General features: G+C 40.3%; 1 pseudogene and 1 gene segment (V, D, J or C); both read right to left on the bottom strand.

Moving 5' to 3' along the window:
• Positions 1 to 23,794, bottom strand: part of LOC130088393 (uncharacterized) — a 539,769-nt pseudogene that overhangs the window by 301,461 nt on the left and 214,514 nt on the right.
• On the bottom strand, positions 6,461 to 7,040 carry LOC130088433 (Ig heavy chain V region 914-like). The segment is given in 2 exon segments: positions 6,461 to 6,831; positions 6,916 to 7,040. Coding segments are annotated over 2 exon segments (369 nt in total).

The following is a 23,794-nucleotide window of genomic DNA, read 5'->3' as shown; positions in this document are numbered from 1 at the left end:
ATGTTACATATTTATTTTGAATGAAAACTAGCGAGTTAGTTGGCGAATTTATGGATTAAAAATGACCGTTGTATGATAGCCTATCATGTATCAGTGCTGCGCGAGCTCTCTCACAAACAAAGACTCGCGCACACAGAGAGAGAAGATATTTATACAATAAAAATTGACAGGCAAAGTTCTTTTATGTCAAAATGTCAAAGCTTTTTCCATTCGTGTTTTTAAAATTCGTTAAATGACGGACGCTTTACTGTTAACAGCCCTCATGTCGGATTCGTCTTATTCAAACACTTATATTATTGGTCATGTGACAGGACTCCTGTCTATTCAATGTTAACTGTTTTCTATAAATATGTTTGGATTGGCTAAAGTTTATTCAGCTAATGTGTGTCCTGTTTGTAGCCTAATGTTCAAATGCAAAAACAGCACGTCACAAATATAAGCCCTTTTCCCTGTGGGATTTAATATCATATTTGTATATTGGAATATTAAATTAAGTAGCCAATTTAAAATAAATAACATGTAGGCTACACACAGTTTTTTTTATTTTTTTTATTACTTTTTTTTTTTATTACTGTTATCTAGGGGTTTCTTAATTTTAGACTAATTGACCAGCACAGATTATATGGAATACAATATCAATCATGAATAAAGAAATAGTGTTGAGTAGGATTGAAACTTTGGACTTTCACTGTTGCATTGCAGTGCAAGTTAAATTTTGTATTTGTCTCAAATTAAAAAACCTTTAGAATTATGAAGATAGGCATGTGTCTGTGTGTGTCTTGCATTCTCAAAATAAGGACAAAAATATATGACGGGGGGGTTGTACTCATAACATTTCTTCTAGGTTGGCAGGTATGCAGTAGCGGCACTGAACGCGGATCCACAACAGAACCGGAAGACAATACAATGCTGAATAAAGTCCTAGTTTTTGTTATTTTTGGACCAAAATGTATTTCCGATGCTTCAACACACTCTAACTAACCCACTGATGTCACATGGACTACTTTGATGATGTCTTTATTTCCTTTCTGGACAAGGACAGTATACCGTACATACATTTTCAATGGAGGGACAGAAAGCTCTCGGACTAAATCTAAAATATCTTAAACTGTGTTCCGAAGATGAACGGAGGTCTTACGGGCTTGGAGCGACATGAGGGAGAGTCATTAATGACATAATTTTCATTTTTGGGTGAACTAACCCTTTAAAACAATGTTATTCATTGCAGAGCTCAAACCAACGTAGAAGAGCAGTTGTCCTTCGTGGGCTTTCTTACTTCCTCAAAGAGGAACCCTCCAAGTTCATCAAAATTTGTGAGGTATGTAAATATCATGTTTGTTTTAATAATGCCTTTAATAAGGCCAATGCCTTTTCTTTTTTTCAGGGGAGGGGGTCTACCCCAGGTAGACTGTAAAGTTCTTTGGAGTAACTGAAATAGTTTTAAGCTATTTAAACTGACGTGGCCAAGACCTACATTTATTAAAGCATTATTGGTTTGATTTATTTAAAACATTAAAGAACATTTACCATTAATTGTACTATAGATTATTCACATACCCTTATTCTAATGGAAACACGCCTCTGTTTAAAACTCATTCATTGTTAACCTACAAAGGCTTTGTAAATTTGTAATTTTGTGATTCATAGTAATTTCCTTGTTCTCTTATTAGCCAACTGATGAGGAAGAGGTGGTGAAGGGGATGAATGTTGGACTCTTGGTGGTCACAGAGGCGAACACTGCAAACCTCCTCCCAAAGGAAATAATCGATGTGGCTGTGGTGTTAGAGTAGGTGATTGTGCTTGATGGCTTAACGGACGTGTCAAATGCCTTTGCTATACTAATGGGGCTTCTTTATGCTCTGAACATCACTTACCCCAAGGAGGTCAAATATACATTTGAAGTACTCCAAAAAGTGGTGGCGAGGTATGTTCGGCCAGAGTTCATGGAGTAAGGAACAAACTGTTCAGTGTTTAGTGGAAGAGGATTTTACTCTCCCCTACTCACACTCACTGACATTCTGACATGTTTTTATTCGTCTGTTTTGAAAACAAAATCTCACAAATATAACTTTGCTAGCTCTGAAGTTGGATATCATTGAACACAATGATTTTCTCCTTTTCATTTATGTAAGTGTTTATTTTTTCTTCTTTCATTGCACTCTCTCATCCATTCACATTTCACTTCACATACACTCACTCATTGAATTACATATAAAAACAGTGTTTGCATTCAACCACTTTTTTTGGAGATTTTGAGTTCAAATGGAATATCCTTGTAACTGAACTGTTGTAAGCTTAATATTCATTATTAAATGTTATGAATTGGTGCAAGTCTTTAAAAATGTGGAATAGTTAAGAAAACTGTTTCGCAGGGTTAGTTCACCCAAAAATGAAAATTGTCATTACTCGCGCTCATGTCGTTCCAAACCTGTAAGATATTCATTCGTCTTTGGAACACAAATTAAGATATTTTAATGCAATCTGAGAGCTTTTTGTCCATCCATTGACAGCCTATGCAACTATCACTTTCAAACCCCAGAAAGGTAATAAAGACATCATTGAAGTAATCCATGTGACTCCAGTGGATTAACCTCAAGTTTAGGAAGTGATGTTATTTGGCGTTAATGAACCGAGCGACTCAACACCTTGGGCCGCCACGCCACGCCACGCCATGACTTTAATACTCTTTAATCAAACTTTAATATTCTTTTTGGATGCTCTTGAGACACTTCATGCTTTAAATTGCATGAAACTCAACACACACATCCAAGTACACATGGGCGAAGTCTCAGAATCGGGCGTGGTGGAGGGGCTCAGTAGCTCCACCTTTTGACAAAAGTCGGAGGGTTAGTTTTACTTAAAATAACAAAGCTTGGTACGTATATTGTTCTCATCGTGCCGGACAACTTTCTAATTTACAGTCTTTAGCTCCGACCAACAGGAAGTCAGATATTTTGGTTTGAATGTGGATTCTTTGCAAAATCAGTCTCTACATTTTTACCAAGAGAAAGTAAAATACGGACGTCTACACGGACATTGATAATGGTGCGGAGCAGAGCGAGCATTTTCAATTAATTCCTGTGGAAGAAGGAATGAACTAAAAAACTTTCACTCTGTTTTGCTTGCTCCTCGCCATGGACGCACACCGTTATGAATAAGTTTTAGTTTCACTTTTAAAATTAGCGCCAGTTCGTGACAACATGTATAATGCAACAGGACATTTCTGAATGATTAGTTGATGAATTTATGTAGCTTATGTGTAGTTATCTTCTAGACATTGATTAGCATATTCTGTCATGATAATCTATAAATCGGGTTCCGGGGGCGGGGTTTATGTAAATTTTAGGGTTAGTGATGTCACTAACCTGTGAGGAATGTCATGTAGTCCCTACCAGCCGTTTGTTGTAGTCCTTAAAAAGCAATTTCTTTAAAAGCAAATATCTCCCTTTGCTTTGAACTTTGAGCGCCATGACTTTGCAGATGTTGTTTATGATAGGCCTACTCTGGGCATTCGTAAACCACGCCTCAAATACGAGAAAATTAACATGTGGTTCCCAGACTCTGACGTTAGCCAGGCTACAGATGTTTATGTATTGATCACTGAATCTTAGACTCAACTGATTCGTTCAAAATGCTGAATCATTCATAAATGAGTGTTGCTGTGAGGTGCCAGATGGTTGTGCTGTGATCTTTGTTTGGAACTATTTTCGTTGCTGAAGAAAAAAAAAAAAAACAGTGAACATTGCGTCTACAATGTAAGTGACTTAAGTTAACCTGTTTATTGAACTGTTGTTTGAAATCAATGTCACATTTTAAATTGTGATGGTTGCCTATTCAGGAAAACATCACTCATTGTGTGAGGTTGCTTAACTGTATCATATGTTAATAATATCAAAAACTCCACATTTTGAGGCATTACGCCTCAGACAATGAAGCTATATTTGGTGCATTTCATTGATATGATGTTGTGCCTTTCATTCGTATGTAACATGCACAATACAACACAACAATCCTCACTATACAGAGGATTTGTTTTACCCTACATCTCATAAATGGGTATAAATGTTCTTTTTATTGGCAGTTTATCATTATAAGACATAAGCTATAGGCCTACCTATGAAAATATTTTTAGCCTAGTATTGTGTTTTGAACTAACACAATTTTTCTGTAATTGCTCAGATGATATTTTGTGATTTGTGAGAAAAATAATTAATGTAAAAAAACATTTTTACATTACAAAGCTTCAGTTGATTATATTTAAATAAATACAGATGAACGTTTGTTTGTTGCATTCAGATTTTTGTACAGTACTGTAGTTGTATTTGTCACTGTGACTCTCTTGCACAATAATATACAGCAGTGTCTTCATTCTTCATATTATTCATCTGCAGATACATCTGTTTCTTGCTGTTGTCTCTGGAGATGGTGAACCGTCCCTGAACAGACTGAGAGTAGTATATAGAACCACCAGCTGAGATGTATGCCAGCCACTCCAGACCTCCTCCTGCAGCCTGTCTGATCCAAGCCAAGTGCTGGTCACCACTAAACCCAGAGGCTGTACAGATAAGTCTGTGAGATCCTCCAGGTTTAATAACCACTGACTCAGACTCAGTCAGTGTCTGACACCAACAGACTGAAAAAAATGAACAGTTCAACATTAACATTTACAACAGCACACATGAATATATGTCTAATTGTCAACATGGTTTCAAGAGTCTTTCTTACAATCTGTGAGAGCAAACATGAAGATTAAACACAGTTTAGACACAATATCCATTGCCATGTTATGAACTTGATGCAGGAAAGTCATAAACAAGTTTTGTGTCTGTAGATGAATAGAGTGGGGGCTTTTAAAAGGGAGAAGTGGAAGTAGGTTTGCATAGGCTGCCCTCTAAAGGTACATTTACATTTTATGTGTCCTTATTAACCTTTGTAGCAATATCTCGTATGCCTTTCATTTTATTGTTACTTCTTTTTATAGCTTATAATAATTGGTTATAAATGATAAATTTGTAATTATTCCAAATAAAAATTGACATTATTAATTTATAATTATTCCAAATCAAAATCATGCAAAATCTTTACATTTTCCCCAATCTCACACAGGCAGAGGTTACTTTACTAATAATTGGAGTAACATATTTTAGGTGTGAACAATAATTATAGAGATGATGAGATGGATGAGTATTTTTTATATTGCTTTAATGCTGATGTTGATGGGTCAGTTGAATTTTTACAGATTACCCATCTGAAGCACTTTTGATAAAATATGTCATGAAGAATGAATGTCTCCAAAGCACATACGTTTTTGTACTGCACAGAAGCCTCTTGTGTTACTGTGTTTTTCGGGCACAGTAATAAACACCAGTGTCCTCATCCTGCAGATTTGTCATGTGCAGATACACCTGCATTTTACTGTTGTCTCTGGAGGTGGTGAATCGTCCTTCAACAGTTTTAGAGTAGTATTTGCTACTGCCGCTTGGAGCAGAAATATGTGAGATCCACTCGAGCCCTTTCCCTTCAGCCTGTCTTATCCATGAAATATCTGCATTGCCAACTTCAATCCCAGAGAAAGTACAGGTCAGTTTATGTTCGTTCCCAGGTTTGATGACGACTGACTCAGACTCAGTCAGTGTCTGACCTTTGCACACTGTTAAAATAAAATAATTGAGATGCTTGAGTTTTAGCAATAAAGTGAAAAACAGAGATGACTTGACAGCAAATAGATGCAAATTAATAAAATAAATATGCACTGAAGTGCTTAAAAATAAATCTTACTTACTTTCAATAGAGACTAGAAGGCTTATGAAACAACAAGTAATTCTGAGTACCATTTTTGCAGCAGTTTTTGTTACAAATCTCATTGACAAAACACTGAAAAGGAGATAAATATGAAGAGTTTATAAGGCAGAATGTACATTTTAATTTGCATAGCCCATCCTCCAGCAGATTTTATATCAAAGGAAGGTCAGACCAAAAGAAAAAAATTCAACCCTACCTGGATTCATCTTGCACTTTGTAAAGGATATTTACCACTACAATGCACTAATTCACTTGCAAGTTTTATCTTTATGGAGATATAATGATTAGTGCTTATCTCACTGTGGAAATGTATAGTACATTTAAAATAGAGTTTTCATGACTGAATATTTTTGAATCTCAGTCAAACAATATATGAATTATTTTCAGATGAATTTAGTATGCTTATGGTGACTGTAGTACACTCAATGCAGGTTATGCATCTCACTAAGCGGCAATAGCTCTAGCTCTAAACTAGCACCCGGTTCATGTTGGTGGAAAAGGGTAATCAATGATCAACCCTCCAAGCTTGGAATCTATTATCTTTATGACCTTCCTTTACCAGCCTAAACTCATCCTCTCATTTATTTGGGAAGCTGTTTATACAGAAATATTAAGATATTTTAAACTACATTTCTAAACAAGTAATGTATTGAATTGTGGGGAAATTTGCAGTAGTTGCTTCAGTGATCATGACAGTTTTTGTTCAGCCCTGCAGACTTTTGTCTAACTGTGAATCTCTTGCACAGTAATAAACAGCTGTGTCTTCAGTCTTCAGGCTTTTCACCTCTAAATACAGCATGTTTTTGCTGGTGTCTGTGGTAATGGAGAACTGGCCCTGTAGAGACTGAGCATAATAAACACTTGAGCCAGATATACGTCCAATCCACTCCAGTCCTCTCCCTGGTTTCTGACGGATCCAGGTCATCCAGCTGCCCATTGAGATTCCAGAGACACCGAATGACAGAGTCACTGATTCTCCTGGTCTTTTCACCACAGAATCCGAGGAGCTCAAAGACTGACCATTAACACCTGACAAACAGAGGAAAAATCATGTTAGATAATTTAGAACAATGAAATGTCAACATTAATCTGGAAAAGTGAAATCATTCTCACTTGAAATAATCATCAGCAGAACTCCGTAAAGTAACATTTCCATTATCACCCTAAATCTGTCAAATGAAGGGAATAATAAGATATTTAGCTGCACTGCAGCAGAACATAAACACTGACTGAGGATTCAGTTTATAACACAGTCCTTTAAGAGTCTGAGTGGCACTGATCCTGCCTAAATCATTTGCAAATATAGAGGTTTGCAGGTGTAAGGACCACCCACTGGCCCAACCACGAAATCCAATGGCATGGGCAGAGGTATACTGGCAAAGATACTGATTTTAACTCTATGCTTAATCTGCTTAAACTTAGACATTATTTTTAATTTAGTTCAGTTTTATTTGGATTTTTGATTATTGTAGTATTTCCTTACTCTTCAGTTATTAATTTTGGGACCCAATTTCACACAGATTCGCAAAACAGCCTGTTCAAGGATCTCACGGACATGAAATCATCAATCTGATCAAAGTTGTCAGGTCTGTTGTGAGTTTAAGGGTACATTTACATGACAACAACTTAAAATGAAACAATTTTTCCATTGCGTTTTTTCGTGTGCAAACGGAAGCGTTGTTAAAACGATCCCCATTCGCACGGATATGCGAAACCGACTAAAAACGTTGTATTATGAATGCCAGGCCAGTAGTTGGAGATGTCACTATGTAAAGAAAAATTATGCATAGACTAAGACTAAGACCTACTAAGCACGTAATACGTATGCGCATGACTTCACCGTTTTCATGAATACACGTTTTTGTAGTTTACACGGAGACGATAACTGTATTATTCTGTTTCTCAAGTTGTTTCCTTATAGCTTAGAATTGTGTTCCTGAGTTTGTTTAAAATAGATCTAGTTATTTTTCCTTTGTTGCAACCCAGCATGACAATAGTCAGAGGATGTAGGGTTAACTAATATCTTTGGCTGCCAACTGCTTGCTCACAACAAAAAGTGTAGTTTCCTCAGTCATGTTCATAAAACCTGCTAAGTCATTGATAGACAGAAATCGTCTCGGTTACGTATGTAACCCTAGTTCCCTGATAGGGAACGAGACGCTGCGTCAAACGCTGTGGGAACGCCCCTGCGTTGTGCGTCATGAAGCACGTATGGAATCAGCCCAATGGAGAGATGGAACGTCATAGGCGGGTGACGTCATCGACCAGGAAACTATAAAGCACCCCAAAAACACAAGCGCAACAGCTTCTGATAGGCCTGAAGGAAGCGCTAACGGGAATGCCGGGAGTATGGCAGAACGACGCAGCGTCCCGTTCCCTATCAGGGAACTAGGGTTACATACGTAACCGAGACGTTCCCTTTCAAGGGAACTTCGAGCTGCGTCAAACGCTGTGGGAACGCGAATACCCACGTCGCCATAGGACCAAGTGAACGTCATGTGAGACTAGCGCACAGAGGACGAGAGCACCTGTGCCCCAGGTGTAGAGCTTAAGTCTAGGTCATAGAACTTAATAAAAGTATGCGGTGAAGACCATCCAGCCGCATCACAAACATCACTCAGGGAAACTCCCGACAATAAAGCTTTGGAAGCAGCCATACTCCTAGTAGAGTGGGCTCGAACAGCCAAAGGTGAAGGCTGCCCAGCCAACTCATAAGCAAGTGAGATAGCCTCGACCACCCACTTGCTCATTCTCTGTTTAGACGCAGGACACCCTTTCCTGGGTGGCCCGAAACATACAAATAGTTGATCTGATTTCCTCCACAGGGCAGCTCTGTGGACATAAGCGTCTAACGCCCTAACAGGGCAGAGTAAATTAAGTTTCTCCTGGTCCGATGACATAAATGGAGGAGGACAGAAAGCCTGCAGAACGGTAGGTCTAACAACATTAGTAGGCACCTTGGGAACGTACCCTGGTCTAGGATGCAGAAAAGCCTTAACCATGCCAGGCGCAAATTCCAGGCATGAGGGTGAAACCGACAGAGCCTGCAAATCTCCGATTCTCTTTAGTGAGGAGATAGCAAGTAAAAAGATAGTCTTAAAAGTGAGAAACTTCTCAGGAACTTCTTCGATAGGTTCAAAGGGGGCTAGGGAAAGACCTTCCAATACAATGGCCAGATCCCAAGTCGGCACCCTCGAGCGAACTGCTGGCCTCAGCCTCAAAGTGCCACGAAGGAAACGGGTTATAAGTGGGTGTCTCCCAAGAGAAACTCCACTGAAAGGGACATGGTAAGCAGCTAGTGCCGCCACATACACCTTTAGTGTGGAGGGGGATAACCCTGTGGAGAAGCGCTCCTGCAGGAATTCCAGCACTGCACCCACTGGGCAGTTAACTGGGTCCTGCAGGTGTTCTCCACACCAAGAAGTGAAGAGTTTCCACTTCAAGGCATAAAGCTTCCTCGTGGATGGAGCTCTGGAGTGAAGAATGGTCTCAACAACCTCGGTTGAGAGACCGGAATCTATGAGCTGGGCCCCCTCAGAGGCCAAGCCCACAGTTTCCACAATTCTGGGCGGGGGTGAAATATTGTGCCGCCCGCCTGAGTGAGTAGATCTCTCCTGACCGGGAGCTCCAAAGGAGAGCCGTCCAGAAGAGATATTAGGTCCGCAAACCAAACTCGGGCCGGCCAGTACGGGGCTACTAGAAGTAGGCTGACGCCGTCACGGCGAACCCTCTCCAGAACTCCTGGTAGCAGAGCAATCGGGGGAAAGGCGTACAGGCGTGACCTCGGCCACGGCTGCACCATAGCGTCCAACCCCAGAGGGGCTGGAAGACTGATGGAGAACCACAGATGACAATGCGTGGTCTCCTTGGAAGCGAATAGGTCCACCTCGGCACGACCGAAACTCAACCAAAGGAGCTCCACCACCTCGGGGTGGAGTCTCCATTCCCCCGGCCTCGGCCCCTGCCTCGACAGGGAGTCCGCTACCACATTTAAATACCCGGTAAGATATATTGCTCTAAGTGATAGTAGCTTCCCCTGGGACCACAGGAGGATCTGACGGGCCAACTTGTAAAGCCGGCGAGACCGCAGGCCCCCCTGATGATTGATATAAGAAACCACCGACGTGTTGTCTGACCGAACTAACACATGATGACCTCTCAGGTCTGCTAGGAAGTGCTTCAGAGCCTGAAACACCGCCAACATCTCCAGACAATTTATATGCCACGAGAGATGATGGTCCTGCCACAGACCTTGGACTGGGCGACCACTCATGTCCGCCCCCCACCCTGTGAGGGAAGCATCCGTCGTTAGTGTTACGCGACGACAAAGAGCCCCCAGCACAGGACCTTTGGACAGGAACCAAGTTTCTTTCCACATGACCAGAGCACAAAGGCAGCGCCGCGTGACTTTGATCGTGCGGAGTGGATTTCCCCTCGGGGAGAACCCCCTGGTCCTGAGCCACCACTGTAACGGTCTCATGTACAACAGGCTGCAAGGTATAACGTTGGACGCTGCTGCCATCAGACCCAGCAGTCTCTGAAACTGCTTCACAGTAAGTAGCTGGCCTAGCTTTACTTGTTTTACAGCCTAGAGAATCGAAGCGATGCGGGTCGGAGAAAGTCGCGCCCGCATCGAGACCGAATCCCACACGACACCCAGAAAAGTGGTCCTCTGGGAAGGAGATAGTACACTTTTCTTTGCGTTCAGCCTCAACCCCAACTTTCTGATATGAGCGAGGACGACATCTCGATGCCGAACCGCCATCTGCTCCGTCTGAGCTAAAATCAACCAATCGTCGATATAATTGAGAATACGAATGCCCTGAAGCCTCAGAGGCACTAGTGCTGCATCCATGCATTTCATGAAAGTGCGGGGAGATAAGGCTAGGCCAAACGGAAGAACCCTGTATTGGTACGCCTCGCCCCCAAAGGCGAACCTCAGAAACTTCCTGTGTTGTGGAAGGATGGAAATGTGGAAGTATGCGTCCTTTAGGTCTATCGTGACAAACCAGTCCTCGGATCTGATTTGAGACACGATCTGCTCGATAGTGAGCATCTTGAATTTTAGTTTCCCTACCGAGCGATTCAACAGGCGCAGGTCTAAAATTGGACGCAACCCCCCATCCTTCTTTGGAACGATGAAATATCGGCTGTAATAACCTGACTCCAAACTGGGAGGAGGGACCCGTTCTATAGCCTCCTTTTGAAGGAGCTTTTTCACCTCTTGTTCCATTACCAGAGCCTGCTCGGGGCCCACCACTGTGTGTAGAACCCCTTTGAATTTTGGTGGAAGACACCTGAATTGGATAGCATAACCCTTTTCTACTGTCTGCAGGACCCAATGAGATATTTTTGGAAGGCTTTTCCACTCTGCCAGAAAATCTACTAAGGGTACCAGTCTCTCGAGACTGGCCTCTGGTGTAACTCGAGCAGCAAACACAGCGCCCTGTAACGGCGCACCGGCAGGGAACGACTGGTTTAACTGCTCTGAGACCCTCTTCAGAGGGAGCGAGCGTCCCTCGGGAAAGCGCTCGCTGGGACCATCTACGCCCCGGCATGAAGGCGGGGTTGGCAGAACGGCCCCCTGAGGGCACCGAGGAAGAATGGGCACCGTAAAGAGAGGTGAACTCCTTTCCGCCTCGGTGGGGACCACCCTTAGCATCCTGAACGCCTCGGCGTCAGGACTTCTTCTTAGCCGAAGCCTTCTTAGACAATATCACTGTCCTCAGATCAGGTCTATGGCTAGAAGACTTCGGCTGAGAGTGCCGCGCCTGAGCCCACTGTCCAGCAGGGGGAGCACGAGACGCGACACTCTGCTTCTGCTGCGCCCTATGGGATGAGCTTGTAGACGGCCGGGGCTGCTCCCGCCCAGCAGCCCCAGGGACGTGAATTTTTAACGAGAGACATTTTTTGAAAGCTGCAGCTTGTTTTTTCTCTTCCTGGAATTTGTCTATAACAGAATTAACAGCTTCGCCAAATAACCCCGAAGGAGAGAGAGGAGCATCTAAAAGAAAAGCTTTTTCTTTCTCTTTCATATTTGACTGATTTAACCAGAGATGTCTTTCTGCGGCCACCAGAGCTGCCATAGATCGACCCACTAGCTTGGCCGATTCTCTGGTGGCGCGCAGGGATAAATCAGCAGCCTGACGCAGTTCTCGAACTACGTCAGTACTGACTTCTTCACTCTCACTCACGTCCCTCAGCAGGTCAGCCTGGTATGCCTGCAAAATTAACATTGTATGCAGACATGACGCAGCCTGACCTGCAGCCGAATACGCTTTACCCACCAAAGCAGATGTATTTCTGAGGGGCTTGGTGGGTAATACCGGTGTCTTAAAAGATGACGCCGCCTCTGGGGAGAGATGGCTCGCGAGCGTCTCTTCCACGCGAGGCAAAGCGCCATAACCATATGATCTAGCCCCCATTATATTTGAACATGTAGATGTCTGGGGACTAAATATTCTATATGAAACCGGTTTCTTCCACGATCTCGACACCTCAGTGTGGAGATCGTGAAAGAACGGCAGACACCGGCATGGAGGCTGAACACGTGAAGGCAAAAATCTTTCATCAAGTTTTGATTTCGACACAGACTCCTGTCTAATCATTGGCCATTCAATACTGAGTTTTTCAACAGCTTGTGTTAAAACCTCCATAAGCTCATCACTTTCGGGAGAGTGAGGTGGCGAATCCTCAGTCTCTCCCTCCATACTGACAACATCCAGCTCCTCAGAACTGGATAGCTGTAGTACTGGTGCCTCAGCCCGAGCGGAAGAAACCGCAGCGCGTGCTTCCGAACCCGGGACTGAGGCACTGGATCTCACAGGTGAAGGGAGAGATAAGGCAGCGCCCGTCTCTAACCCCGCTGTGAGATCCATCTGCGATCCCCACGATAAGCGCCGCCAATCTGCCTCGGCAGAAGCGGGACCCGAACCGCGGAGAGCGCGCACCGAATCGCCCTCCTCAAAGAGCGCCCGGCGGGAGCGGAGCGTCCTTAGAGGCAGACGCTCGCAATGCTCGCACTCATCTCCCTCAAGAGATGACTGGGCATGCTGCACTCCCAAACAAACAACACAAAGAACGTGTGTATCCCCACCCGTTAAATAACGCGAGCAGGGAGGAACACACTTCTTAAATTGCTGTTCGTTCGCCATATCTCTCAAATATATATTAATTGTTTGTGTGAATTAATTGTGAATTAATTAATAAATTGTTGAGTATGTAAAGACAGACAATATTCACACAGGGACAGATTCACATATAGCGCGACTAAAGGCACAGAAGCTGTTGCGCTTGTGTTTTTGGGGTGCTTTATAGTTTCCTGGTCGATGACGTCACCTGCCTATGACGTTCCATCTCTCCATTGGGCTGATTCCATACGTGCTTCATGACGCACAATGCAGGGGCGTTCCCACAGCGTTTGACGCAGCTCGAAATTCCCTTGAAAGGGAACAAAAGGTCTCAGATGAAGTGTCTGCCGCTCCATTAATTTATGAATTATTAATTTTGACTTATCCTCCTGGGACCCAGGAATAGACTTTTGTCCACTGTAGTGGACATTATATTTTAGTGAATTTCTCTGACACCATACATGTCACATGTCACAACCGTCACAACATTGGTGTCCTGTAAAGAGCACATTCAGGGCTTTTCAGAGATACCAAATGTTTGGAGGTTTCACCATGAAAACAAAACAAAACAACTTTAAAAATGTCTGACATTCATTTAGTGATCAATGCAGCACTCTTATGGAAATATGATAATATATTGTAATTACAATTTAAATCAGACTACTTTTCAAATTGTATTTCATAAACCAACATCTCAGGAAAACATTATGGGGTTTCAAATCAAAAAATGACTTTATGTTGTAGAACAGGGCATTGATTTCATACATGTCCACTGTTACAGAGGACTTCAGGATTTAAATCTGTTTATCAGGCATTTTGGGAGACTGAGTGAATATGGAAATAAATTATATATCAATATTCCTATGCAATAATATATATTATTATTAAAATGTTGCTAATTATTACTTAATGTTGGTAAAAAAAACTACATTTTTATTGGTGATTGAAAAAAACAAAATCCCATAGGTTTTGCCTATAAATATAATTTCATGTCATTTTATTTTTTAAACAACTGAGTACTGGTGTCCACTACAGAGGACATAGCACAAGATATGAATTAAAAAAAAAAAAATATATATATATATATATATTTTTTACCATTTGTTTCTTATGCTCTAGTCTAAACAATGTGATGACATGGAAAAAAACGAAATTCAAAAAACGTTTTTCTCATGCTGCACATTCATTTGCGGTAACACCAGACTCAACTTAATCAACTGAAATAATTTCAGAAGAACACAATAAACCTAATATAAAATTTTATTTTCCAGCTGGTAATAATGTATCTTGCTAATTGCATAATTAAACAATAAGAAGCCAATAATGATATTAGATAACATCAATTGCACAGGATGAGAATGCGTTGGATATGCATAGATAAGTGAGAAGAGGTAATGGTTTTCCTTGGCCTTGCTTCATGGTCTCTACTCTAGGTTTTTATATTTATTGTTTTAATTTGATTGTGTCTGTTTCTATGAGAGTTCCTGAGGTAGTGAGGAAACTGGACTGTTGTAAAAACAAAAAAAACTAAAATTCTAGGTGAATGAACAGCAACAATTTCTCAAGGATGAGAGTTAGAAGTCTGGCTGTGACAGCTGGTGTCTGGAGGACTGGTGGCGATTCGAGGTCATCGAGAAGAACAGAAGTGAGACGTGCTGGTATTTCAGGTTGTGTGACTGACAGTGATGGGGTTGTAGTAGTCCTTGTTGTTTCTGAGCACTGACAGAGCAAGTGCCTTTGCATGTGAGTATTTGATTTTATTGATTTTATTTACCAGTTTAGAAATGTGTTTTTTCATTGGTTAAAGCAAGAGCACATTTAGGCCTATATAGATAATTAGCAGTGGTGGACAGTAACGAAGTAAATGTAATTCGTTACTGTACTTAAGTAGCTTTTTTGCGTATCTGTACTTTACTCAAGTATTTAAATTTTGGGAGACTTTTACTTTAACTCCACTACATTTCAAAGTCAAATATCTTACTTTTTACTCTACTACATTTTCAAAATCAGTCGTTCCTTTTTATTTATGAGTGGATAAAAACGTAACTGGTCAGACGAGCCACCAATCACAGTACAGCGCGCGCGCTTTGTTTTGAACTTGCCTCGGCGGTATCTACTAAGCGCGAACCAGAGCCGTTAAATATGAGAGTTGCGAACATAGATGGTTGTGACAGTGATCTCGCCGCCGCACGGTCACGTTATTCGTCTAGCTCTCAAAAGTTCCAAACAAATCGCGTTGACAATGATTTTAAGCGGGACAGAGAGCAGCAGCTGTTATTGCAGCAATTATCGGTAAGTATTGACGCATAATCTACATTGCTTACGTTGCCACTAAAATGACTTGCATATAATAGCTTTTTTTTCTCTGGGGAGTAGCCTAGCAGAAACACTGCATTAATACGTTTTTGTGTTTAATTTTGGAGGGAATTTGGCTGCTCCCATAACATAGAATATATATATATATATATATATATATATATATATATATATATATATATGTATGTATGTATGTATGTATGTATGTATGTATGTATGTATGTATGTATGTATGTGTGTGTGTGTGTGTGTGTGTGTGTGTGTGTGTGTGTGTGTGTGTGTGTGTGTGTGTGTGCACGCGCGTGTGTGTTAATATATATATATATATATATATATATATTTAATGGAGTTGTGCAGGTTTATGTGAATGTATCATAACATTAAGATGTTAATAATTATAACCATAGGCGTTGGAGAATAATACATAGGCCTACAGTAAATACTGTAAATGTTTTATACCTTATGGGAACAGTCCCCTTCCCTCCAAAATTAAACACACAAAAAAATAATTCAATTCAAATATATATATATAGGCTATATCAGACTAATTAATGTCATTTCATTAGTAGATTGGTGTGCCAAGAGTGACATTAGTCTTCACTTAGACTGAGTTAAGCAAGAGTCTTGTGACAAATTATAATAGGACATTATAGCCATAAAAAATCAAAGTACTTGGATACTTAAGTACATTTGAAGGCAAATACTTTTGTACTTTTACTCAAGTGAATGTTTAAAGGCAGCACTTCTACTTTTACTTGAGTAATATTTTACCTTGAGTATCTTTACTTTTACTCAAGTACATGGTATGTGTACTTCGTCCACCACTGATAATTAGTATTTTGCCACAATTTAATATGTGAATTATATTATCAGAAAACTGAACATTTAGCGTTGTCAGGCTTTTATTTGTGCTTAGATAAAACAATGGCGCTGTGCACTCGGGTTTATGGCTGCTATAAATTTGACCTGCCACAAGATGGCGCTGTTTTCGACTTTCTTGATGCTTCAAATCTTTTCCCGGAACAATCAGGGGAAAGCCTCAGTGCTTCATTTACCCATCCCTAGGCTGCGTTCCAGTCCAAAATCGTTATGCCCTTCACTTGCTAACTTCCCTCCGTCTCGTTCACACGGATGTACGTCATTGCTTACGTTGCACGAGTGCCACTACTGGCGGAAACTGCTGGGCTGAATTGGAACGTCCTAAGCCCTTGATCACTTGGAATCAGCTATGGAGTTGATTTATTATTTAAAAAAATGTTCACTTTAAGAATTTGTTTAATGCAGCATCCAAATGTATATAGGTGTGTTTGGGTTGTTTTAAATAAAAAAATAGAATTAATATATCATAGAGTTGTTTGTTGTGGTTGTGATTAGGCGAGATCTGTGGTGATGTCACAATCGTACTGCATTGTGGGACATATGGTGCCTGAAGTGTACATATGAAGTAGACTCGCTCCCTCGGTCTAAATCGAGGGAACGAGTGTCTGTCCATATAAACTTCGCTCGTCCACTTCACGAAGTGGAACACACTTCAAAATGGCGGGAGGGATTTCCCCAAGGGGAAGTGCTTAGGGAAGTTCGCAAGTGCGTGTCTAAAAGTGGACTGGAACGCAGCCCAACTCTATAGCTCCCTATTTATAAGGGCTAGATTCCACCCTCGGCCTGTACCAAATGAACAAGCAGGGACCAAACATAGCCTACAATGCATTATACACAAAAAAATAAAAATAATGAAAGACTCAACATATACACAAATAACACTGTGTAAACCCATGGGTACTTAACCACACACACACACACACACACACACACACACACACACACACACACACACACACACACACACACACACACACACACACACACACACACACACACACACACACACACACACACACACACACAACAAAAAAGGAAATGAAAAGAAAAGGATTGTTTAGCTGCTATTCCCCCTCACCCAGACAAAACTACAAATGGTTCAGTCCAATTAGGGGAATGCTAATGCTACAAAAACCTGTTTGAGGGGGGATTCTTACAAGAAATAAAAGGTAATTATTTTTCAAAGTTAACTTGTTTAGATACAATCACCATACAGATGAAATGCCAAATACTAATTTTCATGTTATGAAAAGAGGAACCTGATGCAACATTTAAAAGCAATGTATGGAGATAAACAGACTATAGGGCTTTAGTAAAGGGAACTAAGTAGTTCTGCATATGCTGCCATCATTAACATTTCCTGTGCCCTTATTAACTTCTGTAACCACGTCTTCCTTTCAGGCTATTGTTTTTGTATTCCTATTTTTTATTTTCTAAGTCAGAGGGGCTAGTTACCAGTTGAGTTTATATATTTTTAGTCAATCCAAATTTTTATTCAAATCCAAATCCTGCTGTCATGTGCAGATATAGTACTGCATTTTACGGTTATCTCTGGAGATGGTGAATCGTCCTTCAACGTTTTTAGAGTAGGCCTAATATTTACACTGCCACTTGAAGCAGAAGAGATCCACTCGAGCCCTTTCCCTTCAGCCTGTCTTATCCATGACATAAATCCATTTCCAACTTCAATCCCAGAGAAAGTACAGGTCAGTTTATATTCGTTCCCAGATTTGATGATGACTGACTCAGACTCAGTCCGTGTCTGACCTTTTGCACTGTTTAAATTAAACCATTGTCTACAGCAGTCAGTTATAAAATATATATATATTTTTTAAATATAATGTATTTCTAAATATTACTGTAAATACAGTACATATTATGCTTATTAAAAAAACTGGTAATTCTGAGTACCCTTTTGCTGTAGTTTATTTAAAAAAATCTCTGGTTAAACACTGAAAAATAGTTAAATATGTTTATAAGGCAGAAAGTACACTTTAATTTGCAAAGCCCACCAGCAGACTTTGCATCAATAAAAGGAAGGTCAGACAAAAAATAAAATAAAAAATCCAACTCCAAACATGGCTTTATCTTGCTCATATACGTAATATGTGTCACCACAGTACAATGATTTACTCTAAAACGTTTATTTAATGGGAGTTGTAATATTATTTAAAAAATGTCATATAAAGTAAAAAAAAAAAAAGCATATATTGAGTCTGAATCAAAGCCATTTAAATTAAATAAAAACTAAAAGCCAATCACAGTCAATGTATTTTCAAATCTGATTTTTTAAAAAGCTGCTGTTGTACTTTTATAAAAATGTAAGTTGCTAACAAGTCGATACAGTATATAATTACTATGGTTGTCTGATTTGTCGAGCATGTAAACATATGTCACAAGTTAAAAAAAAAACACAGTGGCTTCAAAATTCATGTTTGACTCTTCAAATTAATCAAGTTAATTAAACAGATTAGAAAGATATTCTAAAAAAAACAAAGGAAGATCCTGAGGGAAATCTTGAAAATGCTAATTCTCTTTCTTTCTACAAGCTACAAACTGAATGGGTAAACTCTGAACATAGCCTTTTCAGTTGAATTAAATAAAATGATTTGTACATTTATTTAACAGATAATTATCCTGTTCCTGGGCACCTTTATACGCATTGATTTGGGAAGGTGTTTTTGAGGAAATGTTACAGGAAATGTAAAATCTCACGACAAGTAATATTTTGAATTTTTGAGATGTTTGCTGGATAGGCCCTATTGCTTAGTGATTTCATGCATGAATAGTTTTTGTTCAGCCCTGCAGACTTTTGTCTAACTGTGACTGTCTTGCACAGTAATAAACAGCTGTGTCTTCAGTCTTCAGGCTTTTCACCTCTAAATACAGCATGTTTTTGCTGGTGTCTTTTGTGATGGAGAACTGGCCCTGTAGAGACTGAGCAAAACTAGTGCCAGTGCCACCGTCTATATATCCAATCCACTCGAGTCCTCTCCCTGGTTTCTGACGGATCCAGTGCATGTAGTAGCTGCCCATTGAGAATCCAGAGACACCGCAGGACAGAGTCACTGATTCTCCTGGTCTTTTCACCACAGAATCTGAGGAGCTCAAAGACTGACCACTAACACCTGAAAAACATGGAAAATTAATGTTAATTTATTTAAAACAGCACCTTTCATTGAGAAGATTTGAGAGTTTCTCACATGAAATAATCAACAGCAGAACTCCATGCAGAAGCGTTTCCATTATCACCCCAAAACTGTAAAAATTATGAGCAAAATATTTAGTTGCACTGCAGCTGCAGGACACTGAGAATTTGGTTTTATAACAGTACTTTTAGAGTTGTGTTACACTGACCCTCCCTAAATCATTTAATTTGCATACAAAGGCAAAACAAGGTAACTATGGCAAAAGTGAAACTGAAAAAATGGATTCAAATATTCTTGACTGGATTCTGATTGATTTGATACAATATTCACATTCTGTTTTCCTTGAATCTGAATTTTTGAGATGGTTCTCACTGCGGAACATGAAATCCACGGGGAGGAGTCGGATCCAGATCAAACTCCTCCCACCTTACATACACCTAAACCTAGCCATCTCTGCCCCCTGATCCCTAAACACACCCCTAAACCCAATCCTACCCATCTCCACCCCTTGGATCTTGATCCGACTCCTCCCCGTGGATCTCATGTACTGCATTGAGGTGCTACTGGAATTTTTAGTAAATAGTAAAGACTTGCTGACATACATTTTTTTTGTATGTCTGTAATACATTTCAAATTGCAATAAATCATCAAATCAACATAAACGCCGGATAGAAAGAACAATATTTTGTTATTTCTCAGCAATGTTTTATATTTAAAGCTCCAGTCGGCAAGTCTGGCAGATTGAGTGGATTTAGGAAAATTTTGAATGTTTACAACTCTCATGCCCCTCCCCCACTATCAACGGATACCCTCCCACCCAGCTCATGCTCGTCAGTGGTGTGCACCAGATTTTCAGTGAACGCCAGGGCTCTCAAGTGTCACGCATTGAGCGTGACAGTCACTCATTTCGGTCTTTTGTCACGCTCTCCCGCCACACATTGTATTTCTCACACTGAAAAACTATTTGTAATATTATGTAATTAGTGCTGCCACTAACGACTAATTTTCTAACGACTAATCTTTCGACTAATTTTTCGATTAGTCGACTAATCTAAACGACTAATTTAAAAAAAATCAAGTGTTTATTTCATTGTGTCCATTTTATTTTGAACTCAACTGAAGGGCCAAAACATAAAATGTCACCTGTTCAAAAACATTATGTATTAAAAATCTAAGCATTAAGTATCTGCATTTCCATTAGGCTATACCATATTAGTCAGAGTCCTAATCTAATCCTCTAATAACAAACATGTATGTATTACTTAAGTTAAATTAGCTCTTTGTTCTGCCCTAAAAAATGTACAGTAAGCTAATAATGATTAGTTTATGTACATTTCTGAAAAGCATACTCTGAATAGTAAAGTAGATGCAATGCATTTTCTGTGAAAAGCGCTATACACTATGAGTCGTGCTGAAAGCAGGCAGGCACGCAGTTATGTAGCTCGCGTTTACACTTGCGTGCATGGCTGGCCCGTGCCGCGGTTCGCGTGAATGTGAAAGCAACACGGACTCGGGAGCGCTTGTTCAGGAAGTTAAGTAACCTGCCCATGCGTTTTAGCTGATTATGATGCATTCAGTTAAATAAAACACATGTAAGGGATGATACCCAGATAGCACAAGTCTATTTGATGTGATATTTACATCTGGAAGACGTATTTTTAAGAGTGTTTGCTCATCTGCAATACGTCTATAGGACGTTTCCTGTCAGATGTCAAATAGACGTTTAGAAGATGTCAGTTTAACATGCATTCTAAATCATTACATCTTAAAGACATCTTCTAAACGTCTATTTGACATCTGACAGGAAACGTCCTATAGACGTCTTGCAAATGAGCAAACACTCTTAAAAATACGTCTTCCAGATGTAAATATCACATCAAATAGACTTGTGCTATCTGGGTAGTGTTGATGATTTACCTCGGAAACGCGAGAGTTGAGTCTGCAATCAGGGCAACACATTTGGAAATCCACTGTCTCCTCAATAGAGTCCGTTTGAAAAACACAATATATTGACCCGCGTTCTGTTTTCTATCATGCGCCGTGCACGTTTGCGATGGCATAAGATGCACGCAAACTCAACAGGGTTCGATAGAATTGAGTGTGAAACCAGACCAACGCTGCGGAGGGCGCCGGGAACAATCGCGCTCGCGCTCGGACTGCAGCAAACGAGCCCACTGTGAAAGCTCCGTCACCTGCCTCCGCAATTTTTCATATCAAAGCAGTGAAGGCGGGCGGGAACGTGAAGGAAAATGATAGCAGATAAACCAGCAGGGCGCGCACGGCGCACAGACTGGTGTGTGGAGGTGAATTACAGTGAGCCGTTTGTGACGGGAGACCAAAAATAAATAGCGGTCAATAGTAAAACGACACGTCGACTAAAAAAATTGCCGTCGACTAATTTGCATGGTCGATTACGTCGACTAAGTCGACTAATCGCGGCAGCACTATATGTAATATGCCGCAGCGCCCAAAACTCTGGCCGCGCCGCTCTCACTGTGGAACCGGCATGAATCAAGTGCGTTTCCTCTGGTGTTGTTCGTCGAGCTACACAATAGCCCATCAGAAAATAGCACTATTGTATCTGGGTAAGATTTAACGCAACAACCAATGACAAAAATGTATCCAACCCCCCGTCGGCTGGGTGTCACTCTTATCTGTCTTCAAAACTTGAGAGCCCTGGAACGCGCCCGTCTCATCAGCATCCATCAACACCATGGAGTATTTGGAGGTATGCTGTCCTGGCTAATCTACCGATAGATTGCAATTGCTAACGTCATTTATACTCTAAATGAGCTTACTTGATTTTCCGCCATCACTCTTCGTTACTCCGCGAACTTCAGGCGTGAGCATGTGATTGTAACGTGCGCGAGGGGTGGCGTGTGCCCGATCTGTGATTGACAGTCAGATCTCACACCCCCCTGCGCTGATTGGACCCGATGAACCGGGAGCTGTGGATTTTTGCAAAACAAATAACAAGCTCCAGGTGGAGTTAGAAGCTCGGGGTTTTTTCTAAAACCACTTTATTTATGTTGTTCTGTCAGATTATAGTGTCGATTTCACTGAATATGATCAAAAAAATGTTGCCGACGGCAGCTTTAATTAATTACTAATTCTGGCCAAGTGTGAAAATCAAAGTGAAAAAATCAGGCTGTTATTGTTGTGGGTGTAGTAAATGTTGGGTGTTTTTATTATTGGTGGATTGAGCTTTTGGTAGCTGTTACCATACAAAAAAAGTCAGTGCATACAATGTTGTTTTGGTTAGAATCACGCCTCCAATTCCAGAAACAAGGATAGCAGATTTTCAAATAGCAGCAAAATACACTTAAATACTCCATCATTTATGGTCATACAGACTTAACTAATATTAAAAAATAAACTGTAAAATAACCATGCATAAAATTCTCTCAAAAATACAAACATGTACATGTTGCTCACATATTATGGTAGCCCTGTTTGTGCTGAATAGTGCTTTGTTTTTAAATGGGCGTGCGCCCGTGAGCAATAATAAAAATATGAAATAATAAAGAAAATAATGAAAGCAATCACTGAATGAATTCTCCTGTACTCCAAGTCTAATTGTTCAGAAATTCAGAAAGGGGACTCAGGTTCAAACCTCAACCCTACATGCTGTATTGTCGTATAGCAAAATTGCCTCTAAGCTTGGTAATATTATCTTGTATTTCTTTTGTATGGAGCATGGTAGACATTTTGTTCCACAGGACGTGAGTAGATGTTTGTCCATATGACTCGTGATTGCAAAGTCTCCTGAAGAGTGAGGAAAATGGCTTTGTGTCCATCATTGCTCTCAAATCTTATTTAATATATATATATATTTTTAAATTTATTTATTTAATATGGACATAACAATAACATTGGACGAACCCAATGCATTGTTTAAAGTGTAATAGCACATGTGCTAATTTTCAACACCTGTCCATAGCGGCTTTTACTACAGATAAAAACACATTATTAAACAAGACAAGGAACCTTTACACATGAGAACAACTTTGGCCCGATTTCAACCACTGTTTGAGGTCTCTGGAAAAGATGTTAATATTGTTCTGCAGTTTGAGTCCAGTTGGGAGAGAATTCCATAGTTTAGCCCCTCTGAAGGAGAAGCTAGACTGACCAAAAGTTTTCCTAAACTTTGGTAACACACAATCCCAACTAACTGAGGCTCTGGTGGAAGATCTTAAAGAGCCCTGACGCCTCTCTATGAGGCCAGAGAACAGTGGTGACACACAGTTGTTCAAACATTTAAAAATACTAAAAATTTACAAAATTTTCAAAGGTAAAAAGCTTGTGCTTTTGTATGATATCACAATGATGCCATCTCATAGGTTTCTTGTCAAATATCTTAATTGCCTGTTTGTATAGAGAGGTGACTGGTTTCAGAGTGGACGCTGATGTTTGTGACCATGCTGTAATGCAGTACGAAAAATGTGAAAAAACCATTGCATGCATAAACAATAAAGCCGCGTGATGTGGTAACTCTCCTCTAATAAATCGAAAACAGCT

This window comes from Rhinichthys klamathensis, unplaced genomic scaffold, assembly GCF_029890125.1.
Source record: "Rhinichthys klamathensis goyatoka isolate OS25496 unplaced genomic scaffold, OSU_Roscu_1.1 h1tg000119l_1, whole genome shotgun sequence".
NCBI classification, from domain to species: Eukaryota; Metazoa; Chordata; class Actinopteri; order Cypriniformes; family Leuciscidae; genus Rhinichthys; species Rhinichthys klamathensis.
The sequence above is the reverse complement of the archived record's forward strand: the minus strand, read 5'-3'. Positions and strand labels throughout refer to the sequence as shown.